Source organism: Castor canadensis, chromosome 3, assembly GCF_047511655.1.
Source record: "Castor canadensis chromosome 3, mCasCan1.hap1v2, whole genome shotgun sequence".
Classification (NCBI taxonomy): Eukaryota; Metazoa; Chordata; class Mammalia; order Rodentia; family Castoridae; genus Castor; species Castor canadensis.
The window spans coordinates 80,799,374-80,824,418 of NC_133388.1; the positions used below are offsets into that span (position 1 = coordinate 80,799,374).

General features: G+C 46.8%; 4 protein-coding genes across 8 annotated transcripts in view; 2 read left to right on the top strand and 2 right to left on the bottom strand.

The window, feature by feature from the left end:
• Positions 1 to 275: 275 nt before the first annotated feature.
• Positions 276 to 18,967, top strand: Khnyn (KH and NYN domain containing). Of its 4 annotated transcripts, none has more exons than XM_074068278.1 (8): positions 276 to 1,338; positions 7,929 to 8,146; positions 8,613 to 9,730; positions 9,883 to 10,013; positions 10,099 to 10,195; positions 13,094 to 13,201; positions 13,410 to 13,511; positions 14,373 to 18,967. In XM_074068278.1, the coding sequence occupies exons 2-8, from the start codon at positions 7,946 to 7,948 to the stop codon at positions 14,620 to 14,622; spliced, it is 2,007 nt and encodes a 668-aa protein (XP_073924379.1). In that variant the 5' UTR covers positions 276 to 1,338; positions 7,929 to 7,945; the 3' UTR covers positions 14,623 to 18,967. The 4 variants fall into 4 exon arrangements, with proteins under 4 accessions (XP_073924379.1, XP_073924378.1, XP_020029652.1 ...); XM_074068277.1 differs by lacking the exon at positions 276 to 1,338 and adding an exon at positions 1,362 to 1,652; XM_020174063.2 differs by lacking the exon at positions 276 to 1,338 and adding an exon at positions 7,148 to 7,358.
• Positions 2,143 to 7,046, bottom strand: Cbln3 (cerebellin 3 precursor). The gene is made up of 3 exons (XM_020162905.2): positions 6,056 to 7,046; positions 5,644 to 5,763; positions 2,143 to 5,379 (listed from the first exon to the last, which is right to left on the bottom strand). Exons 1-3 carry the CDS (start codon positions 6,353 to 6,355, stop codon positions 5,182 to 5,184), a joined length of 618 nt encoding a protein of 205 aa, XP_020018494.1. The 5' UTR covers positions 6,356 to 7,046; the 3' UTR covers positions 2,143 to 5,181.
• Sdr39u1 (short chain dehydrogenase/reductase family 39U member 1) lies at positions 16,920 to 19,678 on the bottom strand. Of its 2 annotated transcripts, XM_020174066.2 has the most exons (6): positions 19,579 to 19,677; positions 19,207 to 19,313; positions 19,042 to 19,124; positions 18,792 to 18,913; positions 17,933 to 18,076; positions 16,920 to 17,655 (listed from the first exon to the last, which is right to left on the bottom strand). In XM_020174066.2, exons 1-6 carry the CDS (start codon positions 19,592 to 19,594, stop codon positions 17,243 to 17,245), a joined length of 885 nt encoding a protein of 294 aa, XP_020029655.1. In that variant the 5' UTR covers positions 19,595 to 19,677; the 3' UTR covers positions 16,920 to 17,242. The 2 variants fall into 2 exon arrangements, with proteins under 2 accessions (XP_020029655.1, XP_073924383.1); XM_074068282.1 differs by lacking the exon at positions 17,933 to 18,076 and having other exon boundaries at positions 19,579 to 19,678.
• Positions 19,679 to 19,792: 114 nt separating this feature from the next.
• LOC141421609 (inhibitor of Bruton tyrosine kinase-like) overlaps positions 19,793 to 25,045 on the top strand; it is a 221,229-nt gene continuing 215,976 nt past the window's right edge. The window contains exon 1 of the mRNA XM_074068285.1: positions 19,793 to 19,902. The gene's annotated coding sequence lies outside the window, so the exon portion shown is untranslated. The remainder of the gene's footprint in view (positions 19,903 to 25,045) is intronic.

Below are 25,045 nucleotides of genomic sequence, written 5' to 3' on the forward strand. Positions count from 1 at the left end.
CCTCTTACACCCACCACTATCACAGCTAGGCTAGCTGTCTCTCCTGCAAGTATAATCACTTTGTTGTTAGTTAATCCACCCACTCCCTAACCTATGTCCTCTTCCTCTTTTATTAATGCATTATACAGTTTCAGTTAAGATTTCTCCATTTCAATTTGATCCAGCTTAAGATGATTCACAAACTAAAACAGGTCCTGGTTTATTTCTGTTGGTTTCAGAAATGATCCTCTTGGTCCTGTTAAGTTTTGACTCAAATGCCACACACTTTCCTTTTCCAAGTAGTGTCATTGTCCCTCAGCTAAGTGGTGCGATTTCCTATTTTACATTATTGTAGAAAGTGAAAAATGAAGCAGTAGAGATTCCAACAGCTGGATTGTGAAAGAACTGGTAAATCATGTTAAGAAATATGGTTTTCATTCTGAGGCCACTGGGAGCTTCTAAAGGATTTTGGCAGTGAAGTTCACTTAGAACATTATGGCAACTGTACGGAGCTGGAGGGACTGGGGCAACTGGAGGCCAGCTCACTAGTTAGTGGGTTTCTGTAGAAAATATAGCCAAGAAACTGGTGGTTTGCGTCTGGGTAGATGGAAAGCAATGAATAGAACCGGTGGATATGAATGACTGGATATAGGTTATGAGAGATGGGCAACTGGTGAGAAAGGTCAATTTCTGGTTTGGGCAACAGGAAACCTCCATTTCTAGGCAAAGACAAGGGGCAGAGAAGAGATTTGGTGAGCAAATCAGGTTTTGGCATGTTGGCTTTCAGATGGAATGTATGAGCCTGAGGTTTAGGAGAGAGATCCTGGGTAGGGATCAAAATGGGGAAGTTTCTAGCATTTAGATGGACATTTGTGTTATTGATAGTGTTAGGACCAAAGAAATTCTAGGGCCGAACCTTAAGGAAAGCCAAAATTTAAGAGAGGGACAAGGTGGGTGTGGTGACACATGTTTATAATCCCAGCATTCAGGAGGCTGAGGCAGGAGGATTGTGAATTCGAGGCCAGCCTGGGTTACATATTGAGACCCTGCCTCGAATGAAACAAAACAACAACAACAACAAAAAAACCCCAAAACAAAACAGGCATCAGTAGAGGATTCTGACAAAGCATGGCAGAGGAGGAGAGAAAGCCCAAGGAGTGCAGAGTCAGGGAAGTCGGAACAGAGTGTTCCTAGGTGGTGTGGACAGCAGGGTTAAACATTAGGGAAAACCTGGGCAGCAGGAGGAGTAGGAGGGGTCTGTGGACATAAGCGACACAGAAGTGAGAGTGTGACACAGAGTACTGGCTTTGGGCAGTTTAGGTGGAGCAGTGGAGGCCAGAGTTTACCAGTGACTAACAGGTGAGCAATTGGTGAGCACAGAATTTATATTGATATTTGGCTCTAAAGAGGAGACCAGATGATGCCAAGTAGCTTCAGGGGCATGTCCAGTTGAGGATAACTGTACCTGTGGCTACAGCTACTTCCACACCTCTGTTCTTATATAGTTGAGACTTGAGCTCTTAAACTTTGCTGAAGAAAAGGAGTGAGTAGAGAGGAAAGTATGTTTGCAGAGAACGGGATCCGTGACTGGTGGAGGAAGATAGCTGCCTTGACAGGAGGCAGAATTCAGTTTCCACTGAAACTGACAAGAAGAAGCAGAGATGGGGAGGAAGGTGAGTCTGTGGATGTGGTAGAGGGAAGGGACCTGCCCTGTATCTGTTTTTTTAGTGGAGTAGAACGTGAGGTCGTCTTTTGGGGTGTCATTAGTGGGACAAAAGGTTGAAAGAGAGAACAGATATTTGCAGTTGGATTCTGGAAGGAGGAAAGAAGATGGTTAAAGAAACAAGAGAATTGCTTGACTACTAAGGAACAGGTGTGGATGGAGGTTGTGGATTTTGATTCACAGTGCGTCCTTCATGAGTGGGATTCACTTCATTGTACTTAGCTGCCAGGGTGTGGGCAGAGCAAAGGAGGACAGTTGGATTCTATTTTTAGGATCCTTAAAATCTGAGGGGGTTTTGGTACCTGGAGAGGAACACTCACCTCTACCTGTGTCTTATTTATTATTTAATCTGTGTACTTCATAAACTTACTTAAGCAAGAACTGTCTAAACCATGTAAACACTATTTGTAGAACAAATCAAAATTTGTACAATTTGCAAGTCAAATCATTTAAATATTTATTATAAATCTAATAACCAAATCTTCCTAAATATTTCAATAGACTTGCCAATCTAGTGTGTCTGTTCCTATAAAACCTTCAAACATTTTGGTAAAGCAACCACATCATTACAAATATTGTATAATTTTTAGCCACCACTTAAATGCATGATAAAAATGGGTTTGTGCATTGAAGATACTATCTCACTTCACATTAATTTTTGAATTTGGTTATCAGAAAGAGGAACATTACTCAGTGTCTAGGAAGTTTTGGATTATTAATCAATGAATTCTTAGTTGGGACCTGGGAACTGATTTGCCTTTAAGATGATTAAAACCTGAGTTGGTATTTGTCTTTTATTTCTTGGGAATTTTTTCAAGCCCACACATTTTCTTTTTTCATTTTGGTGGTACTGGAGTTTGAACTCAGGATCTCACACTTGCTAGGCAGGCACTCTACCACTTGAGCCACTCCACCAGCTTCTTTTTGTGTTGGGTATTTTCAAGATAGGGTCTCACAAACTATTTGCCTGAGGTTGACTTCAAGTAGCTAGGATTATAGACGTGAGCCACGAGCACCCAGGAAGCCCACACATTTTCCATGCATTTAGTATAGTGTGTTGGATGCCTTCTCTCTACAAGATGCCATCTTCAAGTTTAAAGACTATGATATGCAAATGTCTCAAAGTCTGTGCCGCAATCCCTAGAGCCTCTGAATATGTTGTCGGGTGGCAAAAGGGACCTTGCATATGTGACTCAGGTTATAGACCTTAAAACAGGGAGTTGGCCTGGGTAATCTCAAACTCAGAGAAGTTTCTCCACTGAAGATGGACAGGGATAGGTTAGAGAGATTCAAAGTGGGAGAAAGCATTGGCTCACAGTTACTGGCTGGAAAACAGAGGGTTCTGGAAACCTCAGTTTCCAGGGAACTGAATTCTAGGTGAGTTTGGAAGTGGCTTCTTCCCCTCTATTAAGGAAGGCAGGCAGCCCTGCCTACACTTTGCTTTTGACCTTGTGGAAAACAGCAGAAGGCTCTGTGAGTTTTCTGACCTATAGAAACTGAGATAACAAGTAGTTGTTTTAAGCCACCGAGTTTCTTATAATTTGTTACATAGCATTAGAAAACTAATGCAGTAACTTTAGAATGGATGTTATTACCAAACTGATATAGACTTTTTTGCATTTTCAAAAACTTCTAGTTGTCTTCTCCAATAGCCATTTCCCCTCTTTTCCTTAACATAAAATGTCTTACTTTAAGCTGGACATGACTACCTGGAATAAGGACTATATTTCCTGAACCTATCTTCCTGGCTTAGTGTGCCAAGTGTGACTAAATTCTAGCCAATGAGATATAGTCAAAGATGTTGGGAGCGACTTTCACAAAGCTTCTGTAAGGAAAGGGGTATGCCCTTTCTTCCTTCTTCATGGGGGTTGTTAGGCTGATGTAATGGCTGAAGCTCAAGGAGCCATCGTGGGTCGCACAGGGGCAGACTAAAGATGGTAGAACAGTAAGAAGGGAGATTGGCATAAAACTCAATTCATCCCTGAACACTTTATTTGCAGATTCTTTTATGTGAGACAGAAATAATCTCCTATCTTCTTTAAACTATTGTTCTTGGTTATAAAGAATGGCCAATGGTGAAAGAAAAGTTATTTCTTTTTATCTCTCCCCGCCTCTTTTTGCAGTGCTAGGGATTGAACCCAGAGCCTTGTGCATACTAGGCAAGCACTCTACAACTGGGTCCAATCCTATTTCTTCTTAAAACCACAAATCCACATTGGTATTTCCTACTTAACCTGAACATTACTAAATCCTTTTTTATTTGACTATAATACACAGTTTTACATTTCTTCTCTTTACACTATAACATACCTGCTTGTATCCTGTAACCTCTGATCCAAACGACATCTTTTCTCATTGACTACCCTTCTCTAGTTGCTATATGGATAGGTTCATCCATGCTGGACCATCAGGACAGTGGGATAAGAAAGAGACAAGTTTATGATCCTGGTAGAGAGTGGCTGGAGGGATAAATCATGGAATTTCAGGTAACAGGAAGCTTAGGAAGACAGCATGGACCAGAAGGAAGAAGAGAGATGGTGGAGATGGGCTGCAACAGGCACAGTGAAGGTAATTAAGTGAGAAAGGTAGGAGGGAGGAGGTGGCAATGAGTGTGCCCTGGCTGAAGCTCAGACTTCAAAGGTGGGGTCACCAGCAAGTGGACAAGCAAGAGGACACAAGGTCACTGATGTGTTCTATGGTCTACATGTGACCTTCTACCCCCCTCCTCCAGCTCTGTACACCCACTTTCAGCTCTCTTGTCAGCCAGAGCAAACACACACCCAAATCTCGGGTGGGGAGGCGAGGGCCAGAGTCCACTTGAGACCTGGCACAGACAGACAGCAGGATCTGTGCCTGCTGGCTATCCATGTATATGTAGAATTTGCATCCTGTTCTGGCTAGGCATATGTCCCTTCCTGCCTCACCAGCCACAGGCTCTGGACTTCTCTGTGACTCTCCCCACACTCCTGCTTGTGGCTGAGCCTTCCTCTAGTCCATACGGTGCTGGCTGAGATCCCTGATACTGGCACTCCTCGCAGGAAGGAGCCTGCAGGGTACACTGAAGTGGGTCCATCTGGGCCCCTGTGGGAGCCTATCAGGCTTACCTGTTCCACCTGTCCCCAAATAGCACTGGGCAGGAAGCTGGATTAGAGGAACAGGAGGAAAAGAAACTACGAAGTAGTGCAGGTCCTTTCCTGCTAAACCCTGCCTTGAGCCTAGGGCCACAGGCAGAAGGAAATGCAGTAGGAGGCTGGGAGAGCAACTAGGGTGTGGGGTGGTGAGAAAGAGAGCCAGGTCTGAAGATGCCACAGCTCTACTCTTAACTGCTGGGTGTTTGACACAAAGCCTCATGCAAGGGGGTGGGATACAGGCAGATTGAGCCAGCCTCTCTCCCGCCCCAAAGATGCAGTTTCTGTGGTGGGGGAAGGCAGAAGGCCGTGATCAGGGGTTGTATTTCTGTCTTTCAATGGTCTGGGTCCTCAGAGTGGGAAGATGAGGAAGCCAGAGAAGCTTGAGTATTTCCAGCCTCCCAACAGATTCCCCCGGCGCAGGCGGATGGACACACGGTCCCCAGGGTCCAGGGGAAGCAGCACAGAGCTGGTGGCTGCCTCCCGGGTCACATCAGGATCATTGGCAAAGGCTGAGATGACAGGCCATGTGTTCAGCATCAGGCTTACCTGGGGAGGGAGCCCAGTTAGCGTCCATCCCCCAGCGCTTGGCTTAGCACCCTCATTTGCCCAAGGGCTTCCTCTCAGGACCCTGGGGTTTAATGGGAGAGCTGTGGGGTGGCCAGCATTGGCCCACACTTCCTCCACAATCTGCTAGGCAGGACCTATTGGTCTTTGCTCCTGACCCCCAGGAGAAGTCAATGGAGGATTGCCCAAGGGCTTAGCAGGGCTCCATTTGGGATCCCTCCCTTCCCTCCTAAATGCTCAGATCACCTGGACTGTTTGGCGGTTGTACACCTTTACCACATGGAACCGGAAGCTGTAGACTCCTCGGACAGGTGCTACGAAGGAACCTGAGGCCCGGTCAAAGCCGCCACCCTCATTCACCAGCACCTGGGGGAAGCAGATCCTGCTCAGTGGGGCCTCAGGGATGTTGCTGGGGCTGGGGTGAGGTAGTGACTAAGGAAAGGGTGGAAAGTATGAGTGAACAGAAATGTTCAGATTCAAAAGAAATGGTGTGAAGGGGTGATGAAGAGTGTGCACATGAGTGAGGGAAAGGAAATGGTCAGCGGCCATAATAGAGGGAGATATAGGGAGTTGTTTTCCTAGTCTGAGGGATGGCCAAGTGGACTTGGACATTGATTCCAGGTCCTTGCAAGTCCCCTGGACTGGGGTAGGGGATTACCTGGTCGAAGTAGATTGCTCCATTGGTGCCGTTGCCGGTTTCTCCAGCTGGCTCATGGTGGTGGCTTCTGACTGCAGCAAATGCTACTCGTCCAGGGGGTGCCTCTCCCAGAGCTGCTCCCCCAGGACCTCCTGCAGTAGCTCTGCCTGGCTCACAGACCACCAGGCACTCACCCTCCAGCAGGACAGGCTCTGACCCCTCCTGGGCCCACCCTGCCCCCAAGGCCAGAAGTACCAGGGCCAAGGGCAGCTTCAGGCTGTGAAGGGGACCTGGTAGCCAGTGTGGCTTTGCTTCCAACATGGTTGAGAGCCTCTGTGGCCCACGAGTGGCCCTGACTTTGGTTCCCTTTCTTCTGCTTTTGGTTTCCACTCTTCTGGTTCAGGCTTTCACTACACCTTGCCCTGCTCTTCTGTCTTCTTTCTGGGTCTCACTATTACCTGGCCTTGGCACCTCCCTCTCCATATCTCTCTCTGTCCCATGGTTCTGTACTGCCTTATTCTGTTACTCCTGCTGTCACTACAGTTCCCTCCTCTTTGGCAGAGCATGAAGTGACAGCAAGCAGTTGGGCTCTGGGTGGGAGGAGAAAAGAGATGAAGACAAGACTGGAAGGCTACTGCCAGGGCTCCAGGGCAGTTCTGTATGGGATTTCAAGGGAGGGAGCCGGGGTGATGAACTAACTGTATGTGTGTGGGGTGGGGTTGGGGGAAGGCGGGAAGAACGGGCTCCCACAGCCCCTTCCTCCTTCTCATCCCTCTTCAAAATTCCTCACAAATCAACAGCCCTTCTCCGTGTTGTCTTCTCATTTGTTGGAAGGTTGTCCTTGTCTTCTCCACGATTGTTTTAGTGGAAAGTGAGCCAGGAGCGCCACTCTTTCGTGACACAGTGGATTAGGGTCACATCACTTTCTTTGGAACTTTCAATGTGTTTATCCCGAGAAACCACCGCGGAGAACCCCAAGGAACGAGAGACAACGAGAGAGCTGGGTGGGGGAGGCGTGAGGGGACAGGGCCGGGAGAGCTGCTAGCGACGGGGATGGGCCGCGCAGCTGAGGGCGGCGGGAGGAGGGAACGCGCAGTGGGCGGCGAGCCAGGGACAGGGCCAGGGCAGGCCCAGCCCCGGGAGGAGCGGGGCTGACTCCGCCCCAGGCCAGGAAGTGGCTGAAAAAACAGTTCGAGATGTGTAGAGAAGTCTGCGCTGGGTGAGGGACCCGGGCCCAGATTCGGGTCCCCTGGGCTGGGGGCACCGGCGAAGCGGGGGCCCGGAGGCGCCGGGGGACACAGGCTGGAACGCGTGGCCCGGGCGGGTAGGCGGCCCCTTCCCAGCGCCCGGGTGCGGGAGGCCGCGGTGGACAGCGCGGCCCGGCCAGGGGTGGCGGCTGCACTCGGCGGTGGGCGGGCCCGGGTGGGGCGCGTGGCGCACACAAGAGCGACCCTGGGCAGCTGGGGGAGGGGGAGGCGCAGAGGTGGGAGTGGCTAGAGGTGGGAAGTGGCGGACAAGGCCGCTGCTCTCCCCCCAGGACAGCCCAGTTCAAGGCCCTGGGGAGGATTCATCTTTAAGAGGCCGTGGTCATCCTTCCAATCCTTCTAGCCTCCAGACCGGGCTGGAGCCCCCCACCCTTCCTGCTCAGTGCTGTGGTCATTTTTCTAAGGCCATTGGCCCTCCCCAGATAGAGTCTTGTTTACCCATGAGTTCCTCTCAGGGAGACAAAGACTGTGTTCACCTAATTTCCTCAGCCTTCTTACCCTTCCGATCCTTGTTACCTTCTGGATTATTTACCACAATCGTAGCTAGGTGCGACCTGTTGAGGGTTGGTGTAGGCCAGGATTTAGGTTGAGGGGAGGGTGAGGCTCTGAGCTGCCTCCTCCCCTTTCAGAACTCTGGGAAGAAGACATGCCTACTTGGAGGGATGCCTCCATGACCCCTGACCGCTTTGCGGTGTCTGCTGAGGCAGAGGACAAGGTTCTGGAACAGCAGGCCCGCTTGGAGCGCATTTTCAGTGTGGAGATGAGTGTCCTCTCCAAAGACTGTCCTGAGAACCCTCACATCTGGCTGCAGCTTGAGGGCCCCAAGGAGAATGTCAGCAGAGCCAAGGTGAACTCCCTCCCCCATCTCTCCAGGAAGCAACCCCCACCCTCTCTTACAGAGTCAGAGGAGTAAGGACTGGAACCTGGCAGCCTCAGTGCCCTGAGCTTTGATGGGCTTCCTAACTGTCTAGAGTTTTGGTTTCGTTTCTACTGTGACTGCCTAAGTTCTGTAAGGAATCACTTTGTGATTCTTTGGGGAGAGTAGAGAGAATCCAGCAGGGCAACTGGGCCCCATCAAAGAACTCACTGGGGAGTTGGGTGAGAGGCTGGGCCAAATTGCTTCCTTTGGAGTCCAGCAGGGGTTTCAGTATGACTTCTACCTGCCAGCCCTGTGAGTCTTAGGTTCCTTATCTCCAAAATGGGAAAAATGTAGTTCATATCAGTATACTCCAGGTATCCTGGAGCTCAGAGGAGAGCAATGAGCCTGAAGGGGGTGGCTTCCAGCAGCTTCCATTTCTGATCTTCCTTTTCAGGAGTACCTGAAGGGTCTTTGCAGCCCAGAACTACAGAGTGAAATCCAGTACCCACCCAGACTGCACTGCATCTTCCTGGGAGCCCAGGGCTTCTTCCTTGACTGCTTGACTTGGAGCACATCAGCCCACCTGGTACCCCGGGCACCCAGCTCACTGATGATCAGTGGCCTAACGGAGGCCTTTGTCATGGCTCAGAGCCGGGTAGAGGAGCTAGTGGAGCGGCTGAGCTGGGACTTTCAGCCCCGGCCATGCCCTGGAACTTCTCAGAGTGCTGGTGTACTGAGAGATTTCTCTGCTCTGCTGCAGCACCAGGAGGATGCCCACAGAGAGGCTCTGCTGCAGCTGCCTTTGGCTGTCCAAGAAGAGCTGCTGAGTCTGGTGCAGGAAGCATCCAGGGGACAGGGGCCACAAGCACTTTCCTTTTGGGAGGGGTGGAGCCCAGGTCTGTTGGGTGCTCAGTGCCAGGGAGTCGGGGCTCTCCAGAATGAAGGCAGGGGATTCCTGGATGCTGGAGCTTCTGTGGGGCAGGGAGCATCAAAAGCAAGGCAAGAGAGTCATACTGTGGAGAAGGAGGGAAGGAAACAGTACAGTCCCAGGGAGATGGTTTTAGGGTGGAAGGAGCTACGTGGGGAAGAGGCCTGGGAGAGAGAAGTGGCTTTCAGGTCACAGTCACCAGGATGCGTAGGGGAGGTGGGGCCCCTCAAAGGACAAGTCTTGGGGAAGGAAGGAGTGTCCCAGGAAAAAGAAGGGGTCAGTGTCCAAGGTGAGCCTCCTGGTACCCATAACTCCTGTCAGAGGGCAGCTCCACCCCGAGGAGCCTCCCTCCTCCAGCGGCTCCATAATGGGAAAGCCTCACCTCCAAGAGTACCTAGCCCTCCACCTGCACCTGAACCTCCATGGCCCTGTGGAGACCGTGGAGATCGGGGAGACAAGCAGCAGGCTGTGGCTCGGGGTCGAGGGTCTCCATGGAAACGAGGCACCCGTGGGGGCAACCTGGTGACTGGCACACAGCGTTTCCAGGAGGCCCTACAGGATCCTTTCACCCTGAGCCTTGCCAATGTTCCTGGCCAGCCAGATCTCCGCCATATTGTCATTGATGGCAGCAACGTGGCCATGGTGTGAGTAGCTGGTGGGACTCAGGGTCCTGGGGAGGGAGGATGAGACATGAATATTTGTCTGTCTTGGGGGTATGTGCTGAGGGACCCTGTCCTGCAGCCAGGCTGCCAGGTCCCTCCTCTGGATGTCAAGTTCAGATCCTTTCCCACTGTAGGCACGGCCTCCAGCACTACTTCTCTAGCCGGGGCATTGCCATTGCTGTGCAGTACTTTTGGGACCGTGGACACCGTGACATAACTGTCTTTGTGCCTCGGTGGCGCTTCAATAAGGATGCCAAGGCCAGAGGTGAGTTAGGTCTGGTTATCTGTGTCTTGGGCTAGGTTTTGTTTCCACCTTGAGGAGAGCCTTTTGTGTTTTTCTTTTTCTATAGAGAGTCACTTCTTGCAAGAGTTGTACTCCCTCAGCCTGCTCTCCCTTACCCCCTCACGAGTCATGGATGGCAAGAGGATCTCCTCTTATGATGACAGGTACTTGCTCCTTTCCTGGTTCCAGGTTTCAGACTTTAGGAGCCCAGTAGGAGTTTGAGGGGAAAAGAGAAGCTCCTGACTGCTCTGAGGCTCTTTAAGCCTCAGCAATGGAACAGTTTTTCTCTGTGTACCCTTATGACTGGGTAGGTAAACCCCACTTGCAGATGAGATAAGATGGGACCATACACAACCCATGTTTGCCCACTCATCATTCATCAGAGTAAATGATACCTTGTCTTTATGTAGTGCCTTACTATCTAGAAAATACTGGCTTAATGGAAAGATGGGAAAGTTGATGTAAATAGTTGACAGACGGCTTCTTAAAGCCTGAATCTCCAAACATGTAAACATTCAAAATAAGTAAAATGAAGAAACAATTTATGGATAATAGGACTGTATAAATTTTGATGTACTAGAAAGATTGCTGGACTTAGAATTGGAAGATCTGAATTTGAGCCCCAGGTTTACTCTTACACCTGGTTTTCTCTGGGTCCAACTCTTAGCCAGTTGACTTCTTTGTCTCTGTCATGCTTCACTCCTTCACCCTCCTTGTGAATTTCAAAAGAGTGTGCTTGCCTCACAAGAGTCCAGTGATGTTCCCTCTTAACATGTTGCATGGACCCAGTTTAGTGTTGCCTAAATATTATCTCTTATAGATTTGGAGACAGAGGGTAAGAATGGTTAACCTTGACAAAAGAAAAATAGACCCTAAAGTTGCTAGATGGCAGAAAACACAGGGCATACTCCTTGTACATACATCGTTTGGAAATGGGTAGATTTTAAAGCTCATTAGCTAATTTAAAAATTTTACCACCATAGCTTCTTTATTCCTTAGGACATTATTCAGTTAAAAAAAAAGGAGTTTTCAGGGCTGGGGCATAGCTCAGTGATAGAGCTGGATTTGATCTCCAGCACAAAAAAAAAAAAAATTCCAAACCATAACCATTTGTCTTTTCAAAATGCTCTTTTTACTCTTTCCAAGTAAATGGTATTTTACAAAAAGGCAATTCATTTTCTCCTGATGGCATTGTGTTTTATGCCTAGATTTCATTCTGTCAAAGATATGCAACCTTCTTTCCATATCAGTAGTGAACAGAATTGAAACTGAAGATTGAGTCAGTTTTAATGATTTTTTTTTGACTATACTGGGGGTTGAACTCAGGACCTCAAGCTTGCTAGGTACGCTCTCTACTACATGAGCCTTTCTGCTAGCCCTTTTTGCATTGGTTATTTTTGAGATAGGGTCTCGATTTATGTCTGGACCAACGTGAACGTTGATCTTCCTATCTGTGCTTCCCCAGGTAGCTGGGATGACAGGTGAGCACCATCATGACCATTGGTTGAAATAGGGTCTCTTGAGCTTTTTTGCCTGATCTGGCCTCAAACTTCAATCCTCCTGATCTCTGCCTCATAGCTAGGATTACAGGCCTAAGCCACCATACCTGGCCAGTTTAATGAATTTTAAAGGCATGTGTTTGCACAATTGTGTAGGAATTGGTGAATAAATAACATAAAAAGAACTGGGAATTTTGCCTAGCAACAGTGAGTAAGTACAGTGGTAGACACATGGGCCAACTGAATGAATACTGGACAACATACATGGTAACAAAACAATAGTAAAATATGCTTACCCATTTTTTTTTGTAGTACTGGGGTTTGAACTTAGGATCTCCTACTTGCCAGGCAGGCTCTCTGCCACTTGAGCCACTCCACCAGCCCCAGAAAATACTTTTTATATACCACGTGTATACTTTACATATCCTCTTAGTTTATTTCCAAGAGAGGAAACTCAGAGCCAGATAACTCTCACAGCTAATCTCTATACCACACTGCCTTTCAAAAACTGACAGCTACTGCATACTAGGTGCATGACTTACAGAAGGAAAGCTGGGAACAAGACCTGATTCTTGATGTCAGAGAGCAAAAACAAACTATAAATCAAATACTACAGGAACTCACAGAGAAGGGAGCCTTCTTCTGACTGAGTTTTTGAAGGAGGGAGAGGTTTGTGGATTTTCTTCATTGAGAAGGATGTGGGATAAGCTGGATCTCTTGATTTCTGAACCCATTAAAAAGACGCTACTCACTACCTCATGAATCCTACCCTGTGGAATGAGGATTACTTAAGTGGAGCCCAGGCATCTATTTTTAAAGCGTTCCTTTGGTGTCTGTTGATCAGCCGGGTTTGGGAAGCACTTTTCAGATAGAGAGAAGTTTCAGAAACATGGAAGTCAGACAGCGTGTTTGGAGAGCAAGATGTAATCTGATCATTGATTCTGGCTGGAGTTGAAGGTACATTGGGGAATAATGGGAGAGATAAGGCTGTAAGGGCGGCAAGGAGCAAGATTCTAGCTGCCAAGCCTGGGCATGTGGGCTTTGCTCAGGAACCAAAGGGCAAGTGTGGAAGAGCTCAGTATAGGGGAAGAGCAAGCTTTCTTGTGGGGGAAGGGAGGTGAAACTGAAGGGTGGTGAATAGTTGAGACAGGTGAATTGTTAGAAGGCTTTGCAGTATCTCAGATGTAATATCTGAATCACTAAATGGTAATTGTGTGGATCTGGAAAGGAAGAGGCAGAGAGGAAGGCTTTTCAGAGGAAGAGCATAGTGGATTTGTGAGTGATTGGTGAGGTAAGATGGAAAACAGAGTGATCTTACTGTCTCTTACTAGTGAGGCACAAGTGTTGGGTCTGGTGAGTAGAAGGGATGCTACTGGGAGACTATGCTGGCTTCACCTTTGTTTCCTCTCTCACTCATGATACCTGCATCCAGCTAGTCGTCTATAGCTGGATGAGGGGAGGCCCAGATCCCTATTACCAGAAGTAGGTAATAGGAGTTGATAGCACTCTTTGGTGTTGGGACCTTGGAGAATCCCTAAATGGTTGCTGTGGTTTTTGAGACAGGTTCATGGTGAAGCTGGCTGAAGAGACTGATGGGATCATTGTGTCTAATGACCAGTTCCGGGACCTGGCAGAGGAGTCTGACAAGTGGATGGAGATCATCAGAGAGCGGTGAGGGAGTTCTTCCATGAGAATAGGGCCCAGACTCAGACCTTTCTCTAAAACCAGCTCTTCTGTGGCCACTGGGTGAGAACTCTTGAAAGGGGCTTGAAGCTGCCTCAAAGAATGACAGCCAGTGGCTTCTGGTGGCATTAGTCTCAGCTGTCTGGGAAGTATTCAAGGGCACTTCTGTAATTAAATTTCCTCTTTCCTCATCTAGTCTGCTGCCCTTCACTTTTGTGGGAAACCTCTTCATGGTTCCTGATGACCCGCTGGGGCGAAATGGCCCCACCCTGGATGAGTTCTTGAAAAAGCCAGCCAGGTAATGCTTATACTCCCTTAGACAGCCTTTAGGTCTGTTTCTTTCTCTGCAGGCCTGGAGCCTTGGGTGGGAATTTCTCAGTTTGGGCCACCTTAATTCTGCAGTAGTTTGAGCTGCCTTGGACTGGCCCTTAAAACCTTCCCATGATACTTAAATAATGAAGACCAGGACTGTAAAATAGGTATTGTGTGTGTGTGTGTGTGTGTGTGTGTGTGTGTGTGTGTGTGTGTGAGTACTAGTGGGAAGGGGGACGGTAAAGGAAGGAGATTAAGGTAGATGAACTTCATATACCTATATCAAATAGAACTAAGAAACTTCTTGCAGTTGCTTTAAGTGGTGTGGTAAGAGGGTTGAGGGGGAGAGAGATGGAGGCAATATAAATAATATACAATATAAGTCTAATCAGAATTGTCACTATGAATCCCCCCATATAATGAATATATTCTAATAAAAAATTTATATATATAAAAAAATCTTCCCATGATATCCTGACACAGAACTTCCTGGTTGAGAGAGAAACTGCTGTTTCATATTCCTTCTGATCAGTGTATGATGGAATTATTTTGAAGATGGTTGCTTTTACTGACAGCCAGTTGTACTCAGCATGCCCTCTTCTGGACCACTAATTGATTAATTTAGGACTAGAAGTATATCCTAAGAGTGTGAAGGTTCACATTCTTGGTTCCCAAGATGCCTCTCCTTCAGAAGTGGGTTGATACTGCCACTCAGTGGTCAGCTTAGAGAATGTCATGCTTACTCCCCCAGATCCAAGAATAAGCAGGCCAATTAAGAGGGAGACCAACTCAGGGCTAATTTCCCTCCAGGATGCTCAGTAGCTCTTCTTGTTCTACTTCTTTCCAGGAAACAGGGCTCTTCTAAGGCTCAGCATCCTTCCAAGGGATTTGCAGAACATGGTAATCAGCAGCAGGGGAGGGAAGAGGAAAAAGGCAGTGGTGGCATTCGGAAGACCCGGGAGACAGAGCGGCTGAGGCGCCAGCTGCTGGAGGTGTTTTTGGGTCAGGATCACAAGGTGGACTTCATTCTGCAACGGGAGCCATACTGCCGGGACATTAACCAGCTGTCTGAGGCCCTGCTGAGTCTCAACTTTTGAGCCTTACTTGGCTGCGTGGCTGCTACCCTGATAGCTCCAGCTTCCCTCAGCTCACCGCCTTATGTAACAGTCCCTCTGCTGCTCAGACTCTGACGGACTCACTCTGAATTGGTGCTTTGGGTCAGGGAAGAGCAGTCAAGTGTGGGGAATGCTTTTGCCTGGAGCACTTTGGCTATAGGTCCATAAAGTGACCCAATCTCGAGTCAGGACCTTAACTCGCTCTGAAGAGATTCTGCTCAGCCTTAACTTCTCAACCTTGTCTTAACACAGGGTTTCTGTAGGGAGAGGGGCTGTTCCTGGAGATTGGGACTGCTGGCTCCACCTTCAAGCTGAGTTGGGATGGAGGCCAGGGTGGACCAGAGGTGGCTTTCAAGCTGAGCCTTTCTTCCCCCTGGCTGCTGCTCTTGATATCTAGAGGACAGGGTACTTCTCAGGCTGAACTGTCTCCTGGGAGTATGTTGGGGCATGCTAGGCCATGGAGGGGCTATAGTTTTAGGTGGGCTGGGTTGCAGTGGGGTAGCAGGGAGCAGAGGGAGACCAGGCTTCCAGTCTCTGCTGTGCCTGTCTTGTGACTTTGATTGAACTGCTTGGCCTTTCCTTCTGCCTTTAAATCAGGTAATAATACCTGTTGGGAGGAGAGATGTGAGCATAGAGGAAAGTTCCTTGGATCATGTCTCAGGTGTTTATGCCTGTGACTTCACAGGCTTCCTAAGTAAAGCCTCACTTTTAGAGAGATGTGGATCTCCCATGCCCAGGTCCCATGCCCTTGATTTTAACACTGAGTCCTCAGTATAACATGACCGATAATGGCTGCATCCCTTTTGGGCAACTTTAAAATCTGCATTTATAATAGTGTTTGCATTACCAAAAACTCTCAGGGTTCCTATAAATGGCAGCTGTCCTGTTGTATTTTAGTGTTTGCTCACAGATTAACAAACATGTCAGAAAGTCCCTGGTTAAATCCTCTTGCTGTAGTGTTTTCACCAAACTGATGAAGCCATGCTCTGCAATGACAATGCTAATGTGACCTGATCCTAACATTTTCTTTGTGGAAGATACAGGTTGCATCAGGTGAGCCCCACTTCTACTGTCTGTGTATGGAGATAGTTTATCTAGATGAACCAATTATCTGTATAATGAAAATTGAAGAATCAGAGGTGGAAGGTTCCTGATCGGCCACCAGACCAACTCTGTCATATCATGATATGCTCTCTCCATCCAGATCCCAACAGGCCATTGCCTTGTACCTGCTTAAATTCCTCCCATGCCTGGGAATTCACTACCTGCAATATAGCACATTCTTTAGACAGTATTAATCAGTAGTCCTTCCTTTAGTGTAGCCTAAAATACACTTTTCTGTTATGTTTCTACCTTTGAGGCCAGTCATTCCCCAGGAACAGTACAGAGCCAGTCAGCTTCTGAGAGTCCAAGAGAGGCAAGACAGGAGCCCCCAGGTCATTCTCTTTGGGCCCTGCGTAAGATCCTTTTCAGGCTCTGACTTCTACAGGAACTTAATGATGAGGGAGAGGGTCCCTAGGTCCCAATTGTTTTTGCTCCTGCCCCTTTGGTGATTTATATCATTAGACCATACTGACCTAGGCTAGGGACAGGTGTATTAGAGAGAGGTTTGGAAGTGACACAGTGATCTGAGAAGAAGATTGGTTAATATGCCCGAACTGGGGCCTGGGGGAAGAGTTTCTGGTTAAATTGTGGCAGACATATTAACTTTAGATAGATAAAAAGGGTTCTAGATGAACACTTGGAGCTTATTTTTTTCCTGATAAGAGTTGAATTTGGTTCATGATTGGTTCTCTGCCCTTTTACAAGTAGGCCAGAGGTATATTCTGCTCTTATGGGTCCTGGTAGACTAAAGGCCCCAATCAGACAAGAAGCAAAGCCTAGCCTTTTAGGGATGCTGGCTTTGCCTGCCTCAGATTGATAAACTGGGAACATGTGATTGCTTTATTAATGTATTGCCTTTGATGACATAGACTGAAGGCTGAGCTACACTGGGGTCTTGCCCCTTTTTCTGCAGGCATCCTAATGGCACTCTATGAACAGGCATGCAGGGAGATAAGCAGAACTTACTGGAAATGGATTCTTATTTCTGTCTTCTCATCTCTACCTTATCATAACCTTATACTTCGTATTTGTGACCAGCTCTTTTGGTATAGGGACCAAAAGAAGAATGTTGCCTATTAGAACTTTTTAAAGAACCCAGGTACCAAACAGTCATGTAGGGTGACAGCCTCGAAATAAATTCCAGGAGAATCTAGGCCAAAGAGATGAGCTGAAGCTAGTGAGATAATTTATGTTTATTGCCAAAACTGCCGAGCATTCTCTACAAAGCATAAAGAACTGGGGCAATAACGTGATATGTAGAGAAACCAAACTTGGAAAATCTTTTATGAGGAGCTGAAGAGGTTAAAGTCCCAACTTGATGACATTACAATTGGAGTTTCTCAGTTAAATAAGGTGGAATTTGGAGGAAGAGGAATGGGAGAGGAATCCCTAAGAACCAGATGGTTTCTGATCTCAAGCAGAGGACCACCTGAGGCTATTTCACAGTATCTAACCAGGAAGCCTGATGAGGGACAAGCCTTGCCCGTGAGCCTCCCTCTTAGGCTACGACTTCCTTTAAGGCAGTCCCTAGCTCTGGGAAGGAATACTGGTAGCCAGTGGCAAGTGTCCGCCGTGGGACCACCTTCTGGCCCTCTAGCAGCATGATGGCACGCTCTCGCCCAAAGACAGCTTGCACCACAGTGCTGGGGACAGGAATGAAGGCTGGGCGACCTAGGGCTGCACCCAAGGCCTGCGCAAACTCAGCATTGGTAGTGGTGGAGGCTGGAGCCACTCCATTCAGGACCCCATGCACATGGCCTGCTTCGAGGGCATGGGTCAGGATTCCTGCCAGGTCTCCAATGTGAATCCAGGGGAAGAACTGGTGGCCTGAGCCGATGGGGCCTCCCAGTCCCAGGCGGAAGGGCAGCAGCATGTGGCCGATGGCACCACCCCCACGGCCCAGCACAACTCCTAAAGCAGGCAAGAGGGATGGTGTAGGAGGCCTCTCAGCATTGAAACAGCTTGATCACTTCTATTCCTCAGTCTCTCCCCATATGGACTTATCTCTAGGAGTTGAGGGCTATGGCCCTGGGACTTCCCATCCTCCCCTCTGCAGGATGGTCAAGAGTAATGACATCCTCTCACTGTACCTTCACCTCCTGGGTCCCCTGGCCTTCCCATCCCCCCTTGCCACCCCACACCAGAGGTCATTCTGCTCTGCCTAGTTTCCAAGTCCTTGGGCTCTCACCAGAGCGTACCACCACCTGGCGTGTAGAATCTCCAGGAAGCCTGGCTGCAGCTTCCCATTTGGTTACCAGGTTGGAGAAAAAGTCAAAATCCCCTCCTGGGCTGTCCTCGTCATACTCTGCAGTCAGGCTGGGCTGGTAGTAAGCTGCCAGAAGAACAGCACTGGTTTGCTCTGAGTGTCCTGTACTGCCTGTCCCTTTGCAGTTAAGGCTCCACTTGGCCTCACCCTCTTTGGCCCTTGACATCTCCCCTGGGGAACAAAGCCATGGATATTTTCCTCTGGAGCTTCTCCATGACCTGACCTGTACCTGCCTGGAAGAAGTCTTACCTTTGGCTTCAGGGCTATACGCAGAGGCTGCTAGAGTGTAGTGAACAGAAGCAGAAATTTGAGTGCTAGGTTGCCTGAATTGTAATCTCAGCTCTGCCATTTTTTAACTCTGACTTTTGGCAAGTTACTTAGCCTTTAAAATGGGAATTATAGTACCTACCTCATTGGGTTGTGATGACTAAATGATGTAATATGTATAAGACACTTAAGAGTAGTGTACATTATAATTGTTTGCAACTATTTGTTCTTAAAGGTGACACAACAATCAGGAATTTTGTTCTTCAAGAATTGTGGTGCAAAAAGTAAGCAAGGCACTTGGGAGTAAGTGGGCTTTCCCCTGGCAGCAGGAATGACACCACTTCCCCCTCTTTCTCTGAGGGTCTCCATTTCTCAGTGGAAATACACAGAGGTCAGGAGAAGGCCTAGAAATTGTGTCTGGAAAAGACCAGTGTTCTGGGGTGTGTATAGCTACAAGCTACTCTGCTCCCTCCTTCCCCAGCTAATGTAAGAGGTTGGTGATTTGGGGGCATACCTACACCTGTGACTAAGATCCAGGCCTGGGGAGGTTGTGGGGCTTTGGCGATGGCTTTAGCCAGCATTTCGGTGGTCTCCAGTCGGCTGCTGAGAACCTCTTTTTGGAAGGTTTCATTCCACCTGCAGGAACAACAGAGGAAATAGTCAATAAATATATGTGTATATCTCTCTGTATTTCTGGGGCCTGTTTTATACCAATTTCCAGTAAAACCCGGCTCTGGAGGATATCGGCTTAGGGTCCGGCTGACCTTCGGAGAGGGTTGAGGATGTTCTGTCCAGCCAGGTTGACGACGGCATCGCAGCTGGGCAGCCCGGATCTAGTGAGCTCATCCTGTCAAGAGAAGGCGCACAGTGCCCGCTGCTCCGTCCCGGGCCATTGGCCTCCCCACCCAGCTTCCCGCGGCTGGACGTACCCACGTAATCCGACCGGGGCCAGGCTGTCGGGAGACCAACGTCACTTCGTGGCCCCTGGCTTTGAGCAGCTGAGTTAGGGCTGTCCCAACGAAGCCCGTCCCGCCACCTGATCGGAGAACACAAACCGTTTAAACTCGGGGGTGGAGACAGGCGCTTGGCGTCCCCGCCTGTGGCGCCCTCCTCTAGTGCACTTCCATCTGACTGCTCCCCTCCAATACCCCTTCCCGCGCTGCAGGGACTAGGGAGACGCCGCTTCCAGGGCTAGGAAGCCAAGGTGCCAGTATAGGAGCCAATGTCTTCTTGGTGAAGACCTCCAGCTCTCAACCTCTAGCTAGGCCCGCCCCCGACTCGCCCATTCTGCACTCCCTCACCCACGAGCACTCGCATAGCGACCAGGATCTACCGCGCCTGCGCAACACTTAACCTCCCCTCCCCCAACAGACGCAACTACGACCCTGGGCGCATGCGTGGTCTGGGAACCAGCCCCAATTGAGGGGGGAGAGAATCCCAGCTGGGCGTGTCCAGCAACGTCACCGCAACCCGGAAGAACTTATAACAACTGAGTAAATTTCACGGGGGTGAGGGGTGAGGGGTGAGGCGTGGAGGCGTGGAGGCGTGGAGGCGTGGAGGCGGAGCGGCGAGGTGCAGAAGCAGCGTTCTCTCGAAGGAAAGGAACGAACGAAACTAGACGCAAGGTGGATTTGTTTCTCTTCATACTTTTGTACTCCTCGTACTCTTTTCGCACTGTTCTCATCCTGTCAGCATTCACACCTTCTAAAGTTTCTCTCATCCTTAACCCTTCTCCAGCTCCCACTGCTCCCTCTTTTTCCTCCTGTGATGTTCTTTGTGTTCATAAGCAGACGTCTCAAAACTGTTTACATTTTCTACTTCCCAGTTCACTCCATCTGGTTTCTGCCATTCCCCCTCTCTCCAAGAGCACAGATTTCCCATGTGTCCCCAAATCTAATGCGCGTTGTAGTTCACTTTGTTTGAACGCTCAGAATCACCTGTTGCGTGCCACCGCCTTTCGATCTTTGGCAGTACTCGATTCTTGGCCTCAGTGAAAAACCACACCGTCTCTGGGACATTCTCCTTACTCTTTTCAGTCTCTTGCTTGCTCAGTCTCCTTTAAACTCTTAAAGTGTTGGTATTCCTTAGGGTCCTCGGATTTTCTTCTCTTTCCACTCTGCAATCTCCACCAAGCACCTACATTGTGAATTCAGTTACCAGGTTTTGCACAGTAGACTCCCCAGAACTCCTGTACAATTCAGATTTCTCTTGGACTCCTATTAAAAAAAACCTCTTGACTTCTGGACACCTGTTCCTGGTTGCCTGAAACCCTGTTGATTTTTTTTTTTTCTCACCAGTGTTGGGGATTGAAACCACTGCCTCTCCTGTGCGAGGCAAGTGCTCTACCACTGAGCTACATACCCAACCTTTGTTGATTTTATGTATCTCCCGGATCTATTTCTCTTTGTCTCTGCCACTACACCCTGCATTCCAGTTATTCCTTCTTGTTTAAATTTCTGTAATAATCTCCGAATAGGTCTCCTTGCTTTACACATTTCTCCAAACTGTTCCACACATTGCAAGCTTAGTGGTCTTTGAATAACATGTGGAAGGAATACTCTAGTTACTATGTCCTAAAAACTGACAAGTACAAAATTCCTAGATACGCTGGATAAAACTTAACATGCCTGTATTTAAATGCATTGCTGTTATCTAGAAAAATAAAGGAAATGTCTAGAGACCACAAAACAGTATGCCTTGGGACTGAGGCTATAACAATGATTCTTTGCTTGGCCAAACTTTAGTCAGGCTTTTGAATATTTTTTTTTAGGTTCATCTGAGTATTTCCGTGTAAAATCCAGTTTTAGCAAATAGCCTTGCTAAGTCAATTTAGTGAGAACCACCTCTTCCTCTTTCCTCTATATCTGGTTATATGCAATATCTGGCCCCTCATCCTCTGCCATCCCCCAGATGATACCTGGGAATTGCTTCTTCAGCAAGAATCCTGTTGGATTGGTTTAGCCAGAATCCCCCTTTTATTTCCTTACAACTATAATATTAAGCAAAAAGGAAGTTGCACAAAAGTACTTAAAATATGATGCTATTTATTTAAAGATTAAAAACAAGGAAAAATAATAGTTAATTTTATTGTGGAGATAAATAGATTTGTAGTCAAAATAAAAATAAATGCAAGGGAATGATAATGGGAAAACCCAGTACTCATTACCTGTGGAGGTAGTGTGGGAGTATGATCAAGTATCCAGAGGACTTGAACTTATTTCTTAGGTCAGGTGGTGGGTACATGGCTATTCATTTTATTTTTCTTTGTATTTTTGTATTTTTCTTAATAAAACTAATTGATTTAAAATTTTAGACACATTTCAGATGTACAGAAATATAACTTTATTTTCTATAATTAAACACAAGTTTAGTTAATCACGAAATTTCTCCTTTGTAGTGGAACAAAGTTATACTCACCCAGCAAAAGTAGCATTTCTAATTTAAATGTCTCTTTTTCTTCTGGGTAAATTCTTAATCTCTCAGAGTGTCTTTTCCCTTTTATTTCCTGCTCATGCCTGGATACCTGGGTGTGGCAGGTCCTTTGGTCAGATACTGTCATCTAGTAATCAATGTCTGCTCAGAAGGATCTCATTTGATTTGGCCTTTGGATGTTTCCTGATGAGAGCAACTAAGGCACAGGTGGTTGAGCCAGGTCTTTGGGTATAGTGTTTTGGCCTCTTGCCTTGATGTCAGTGTTTGAGAGTGTTCCATGAGGGATGAAGAAACACTTGCATCACCTTCTGGCCATCAGTAGAGAATTTGTGAACCTTGATGAGTCTCCCCTCAGGCTCATCTCTTGGTTATCTCCCATAATCACTTTTGGCAGGCAATACGCTGCAGTCTAGTATTTAGTTAGTTACATGCTGCTGTTAACGAATTATCCTCAAACATGTTGGTTTGAAACAACAATAACATTCTGTGTGCTAGGAACCTGGAACCCTTAGGTAGGTAGTTATGGCTCAGGGTTTCTCAAGAGGTTGTGGTCAAAATATCAACCAGGGCTGTAATCATCTGTAACTTAACTGGAGCAGAGAATTCAAGACGACTCATTCACATGCTTTTGGCAGGAGGCCTTGTTTCTTGCCAGTTCTTTTTTTTTGTCATGTGAACCTCTGCAAAGGGTTGCTTCAGTATCCTTATCACCTAGCAGTTGACTCCTGGAGTGAGTGACTCAAGACAAAGAGAATAAGGAGGAAACCTCAGTGCCTTTAATGACTGATCTAGTCTTAGAAGTTGCATACAGTCACTTTTTTTTTTTGGTAAATCAAAACGCATGTATTATTTCTTAATTATATATACCGAGAAAAAGAATTTGTGCAGATTGATTATTTATATAAATAGCAGCTCCTGCTTATTGGCATACAGTTACTTTTACCACAGTCTATTTATTAGAAGTAAGTCACTTAATCCAAGGGTAGGGAAAGTTGGCTTCAGTGTTTGAAGGGAGGAGTGTCAATGTATTTGTGGGCATATTTTAAAACCACCACAACGTCTGTGCTGCAATTAAGGCTTCTATGAGAGTCTTGCAGTCTCTCAGCTATACCTGAAATTGTGGTACACTCCTTGTTCTCTTTCAGATGTTTCCTCTACTTTTCTGGGTATTTGAGCATCTCTGCCTACCTCTCTAGATGAGCTCCTTTTTAGAGAACACAGACAGCATTGATTTTATTTTATTATTCATATGTGCATACAAGGCTTGGGTCATTTCTCCCCCCTGCCCCCAACCCCTCCCTTACCACCCACTCCGCCCCCTCCTTCTCCCCCCTACCCCCTCAATACCCAGCAGAAACTATTTTGCCCTTATTTCTAATTTTGTCGTAGAGAGTATAAGCCATAATAGGAAGGAGCAAGGGTTTTTGCTGGTTGAGATAAGGATAGCTATACAGGGAGTTGACTCACATTGATTTCCTGTGCGTGGTGTGTGTTACCTTCTAGGTTAATTCTTTTGGTTCTAACCTTTTCTCTAGTTCCTGGTCCCCTTCTCCTGTTGGCCTCAGTTGCTTTTAAGGTATCTGCTTTAGTTTCTCTGCGTTAAGGGCAACAAATGCTAGCTACTTTTTTAGGTGTCTTACCTATCCTCACCCCTCACTTGTGTGTTCTCGCTTTTATCATGTGCTCAAAGTCCAATCCCATTGTTGTGCTTGCCCTTGATCTAGTGTCCACATATGGGGGAGAACATACGATTTTTGGTCTTTTGGGCCAGGCTAACCTCACTCAGAATGATGTTCTCCAATTCCATCCATTTACCAGCGAATGATAACATTTCATTCTTCTTCATGGCTGCATAAAATTCCATTGTGTATAGATACCACATTTTCTTATTCCATTTGTTGGTGGTGGGGCATCTTGGCTGTTTCCATAACTTGGCTATTGTGAATAGTGCCGCAATAAACATGGGTGTGCAGGTGCCTCTGGAGTAACCTGTGTCACAGTCTTTTGGGTATATCCCCAAGAGTGGTATTGCTGGATCAAATGGTAGATCAATGTCTAGCTTTTTAAGTAGCCTCCAAATTTTTTTCCAGAGTGGTTGTACTAGTTTACATTCCCACCAACAGTGTAAGAGGGTTCCTTTTTCCCCGCATCCTCGCCAACACCTGTTGTTGTTGGTGTTGCTAATGATGGCTATTCTAACAGGGGTGAGGTGGAATCTTAGTGTGGTTTTAATTTGCATTTCCTATATTGCTAGAGACGGTGAGCATTTTTTCATGTGTTTTTTGGCCATTTGAATTTCTTCTTTTGAGAAAGTTCTGTTTAGTTCACTTGCCCATTTCTTTATTGGTTTATTAGTTTTGGGAGAATTTAGTTTTTTAAGTTCCCTATATATTCTGGTTATCAGTCCTTTGTCTGATGTATAGCTGGCAAATATTTTCTCCCACTCTGTGGGTGTTCTCTTCAGTTTAGAGACCATTTCTTTTGATGAACAGAAGCTTTTTAGCTTTATGAGGTCCCATTTATCTATACTATCTCTTAGTTGCTGTGCTGCTGGGGTTTCGTTGAGAAAGTTCTTACCTATACCTACTAACTCCAGAGTATTTCCTACTCTTTCCTGTATCAACTTTAGAGTTTGTGGTCTGATATTAAGATCCTTGATCCATTTTGAGTTAATATTGGTATAGGGTGATATACATGGATCTAGTTTCAGTTTTTTGCAGACTGCTAACCAGTTTTCCCAGCAATTTTTGTTGAAGAAGCTGCTATTTCTCCATCGTATATTTTTAGCTCCTTTGTCAAAGATAAGTTGGTTATAGTTGTGTGGCTTCATATCTGGGTCCTCTATTCTGTTCCACTGGTCTTCATGTCTGTTTTTGTGCCAGTACCATGCTGTTTTTATTGTTATTGCTTTGTAATATAGTTTGAAGTCAGGTATTGTGTACCTCCGCCATTGTTCTTTTGACTGAGTATTGCCTTGGCTGTTCGTGGCCTCTTGTGTTTCCATATAAATTTCACGGTAGATTTTTCGATCTCTTTAATGAATGTCATTGGAATTTTGATGGGAATTGCATTAAACACGTAGATTACTTTTGGGAATATAGACATTTTTACTATGTTGATTCTACCATGAGCATGTGAGATCTCTCCACTTTCTATAGTCTTCCTCAGTCTCTTTTTCAGAAGTGTATAGTTTTCCTTGTAGAGGTCTTTCACATCTTTTGTTAGGTTTACACGTAGGTATTTGATTTTTTTTGAGGCTATAGTCAATGGAATTGTTTTCATACATTCTTTTTCAGTTTGTTTATTATTAGTGTATAGAAATGCTAATGATTTTTC

Excerpts from the sequence above, each read along its gene's own strand:
- Khnyn (XM_074068277.1), top strand. The coding sequence starts at position 1,541 with ATGTTTGCAGAGAACGGGATCCGTGACTGGTGGAGGAAGATAGCTGCC. Across the intron at positions 9,731-9,882 it reads GGCAGCAACGTGGCCATGGT|GCACGGCCTCCAGCACTACT; the intron begins GTGAGTAGCTGG and ends TTCCCACTGTAG. Across the intron at positions 13,512-14,372 it reads TTCTTGAAAAAGCCAGCCAG|GAAACAGGGCTCTTCTAAGG; the intron begins GTAATGCTTATA and ends ACTTCTTTCCAG.
- Cbln3 (XM_020162905.2), bottom strand. The coding sequence starts at position 6,355 with ATGTTGGAAGCAAAGCCACACTGGCTACCAGGTCCCCTTCACAGCCTG. Across the intron at positions 5,764-6,055 it reads GAGCAATCTACTTCGACCAG|GTGCTGGTGAATGAGGGTGG; the intron begins GTAATCCCCTAC and ends TGCTTCCCCCAG. Across the intron at positions 5,380-5,643 it reads ACAACCGCCAAACAGTCCAG|GTAAGCCTGATGCTGAACAC; the intron begins GTGATCTGAGCA and ends CTCCCTCCCCAG.
- Sdr39u1 (XM_020174066.2), bottom strand. Across the intron at positions 19,125-19,206 it reads GCCCCGGTCGGATTACGTGG|GATGAGCTCACTAGATCCGG; the intron begins GTACGTCCAGCC and ends TTCTCTTGACAG. Across the intron at positions 18,077-18,791 it reads GATCTTAGTCACAGGTGTAG|CTTACTACCAGCCCAGCCTG; the intron begins GTATGCCCCCAA and ends TTCTTCTGGCAG.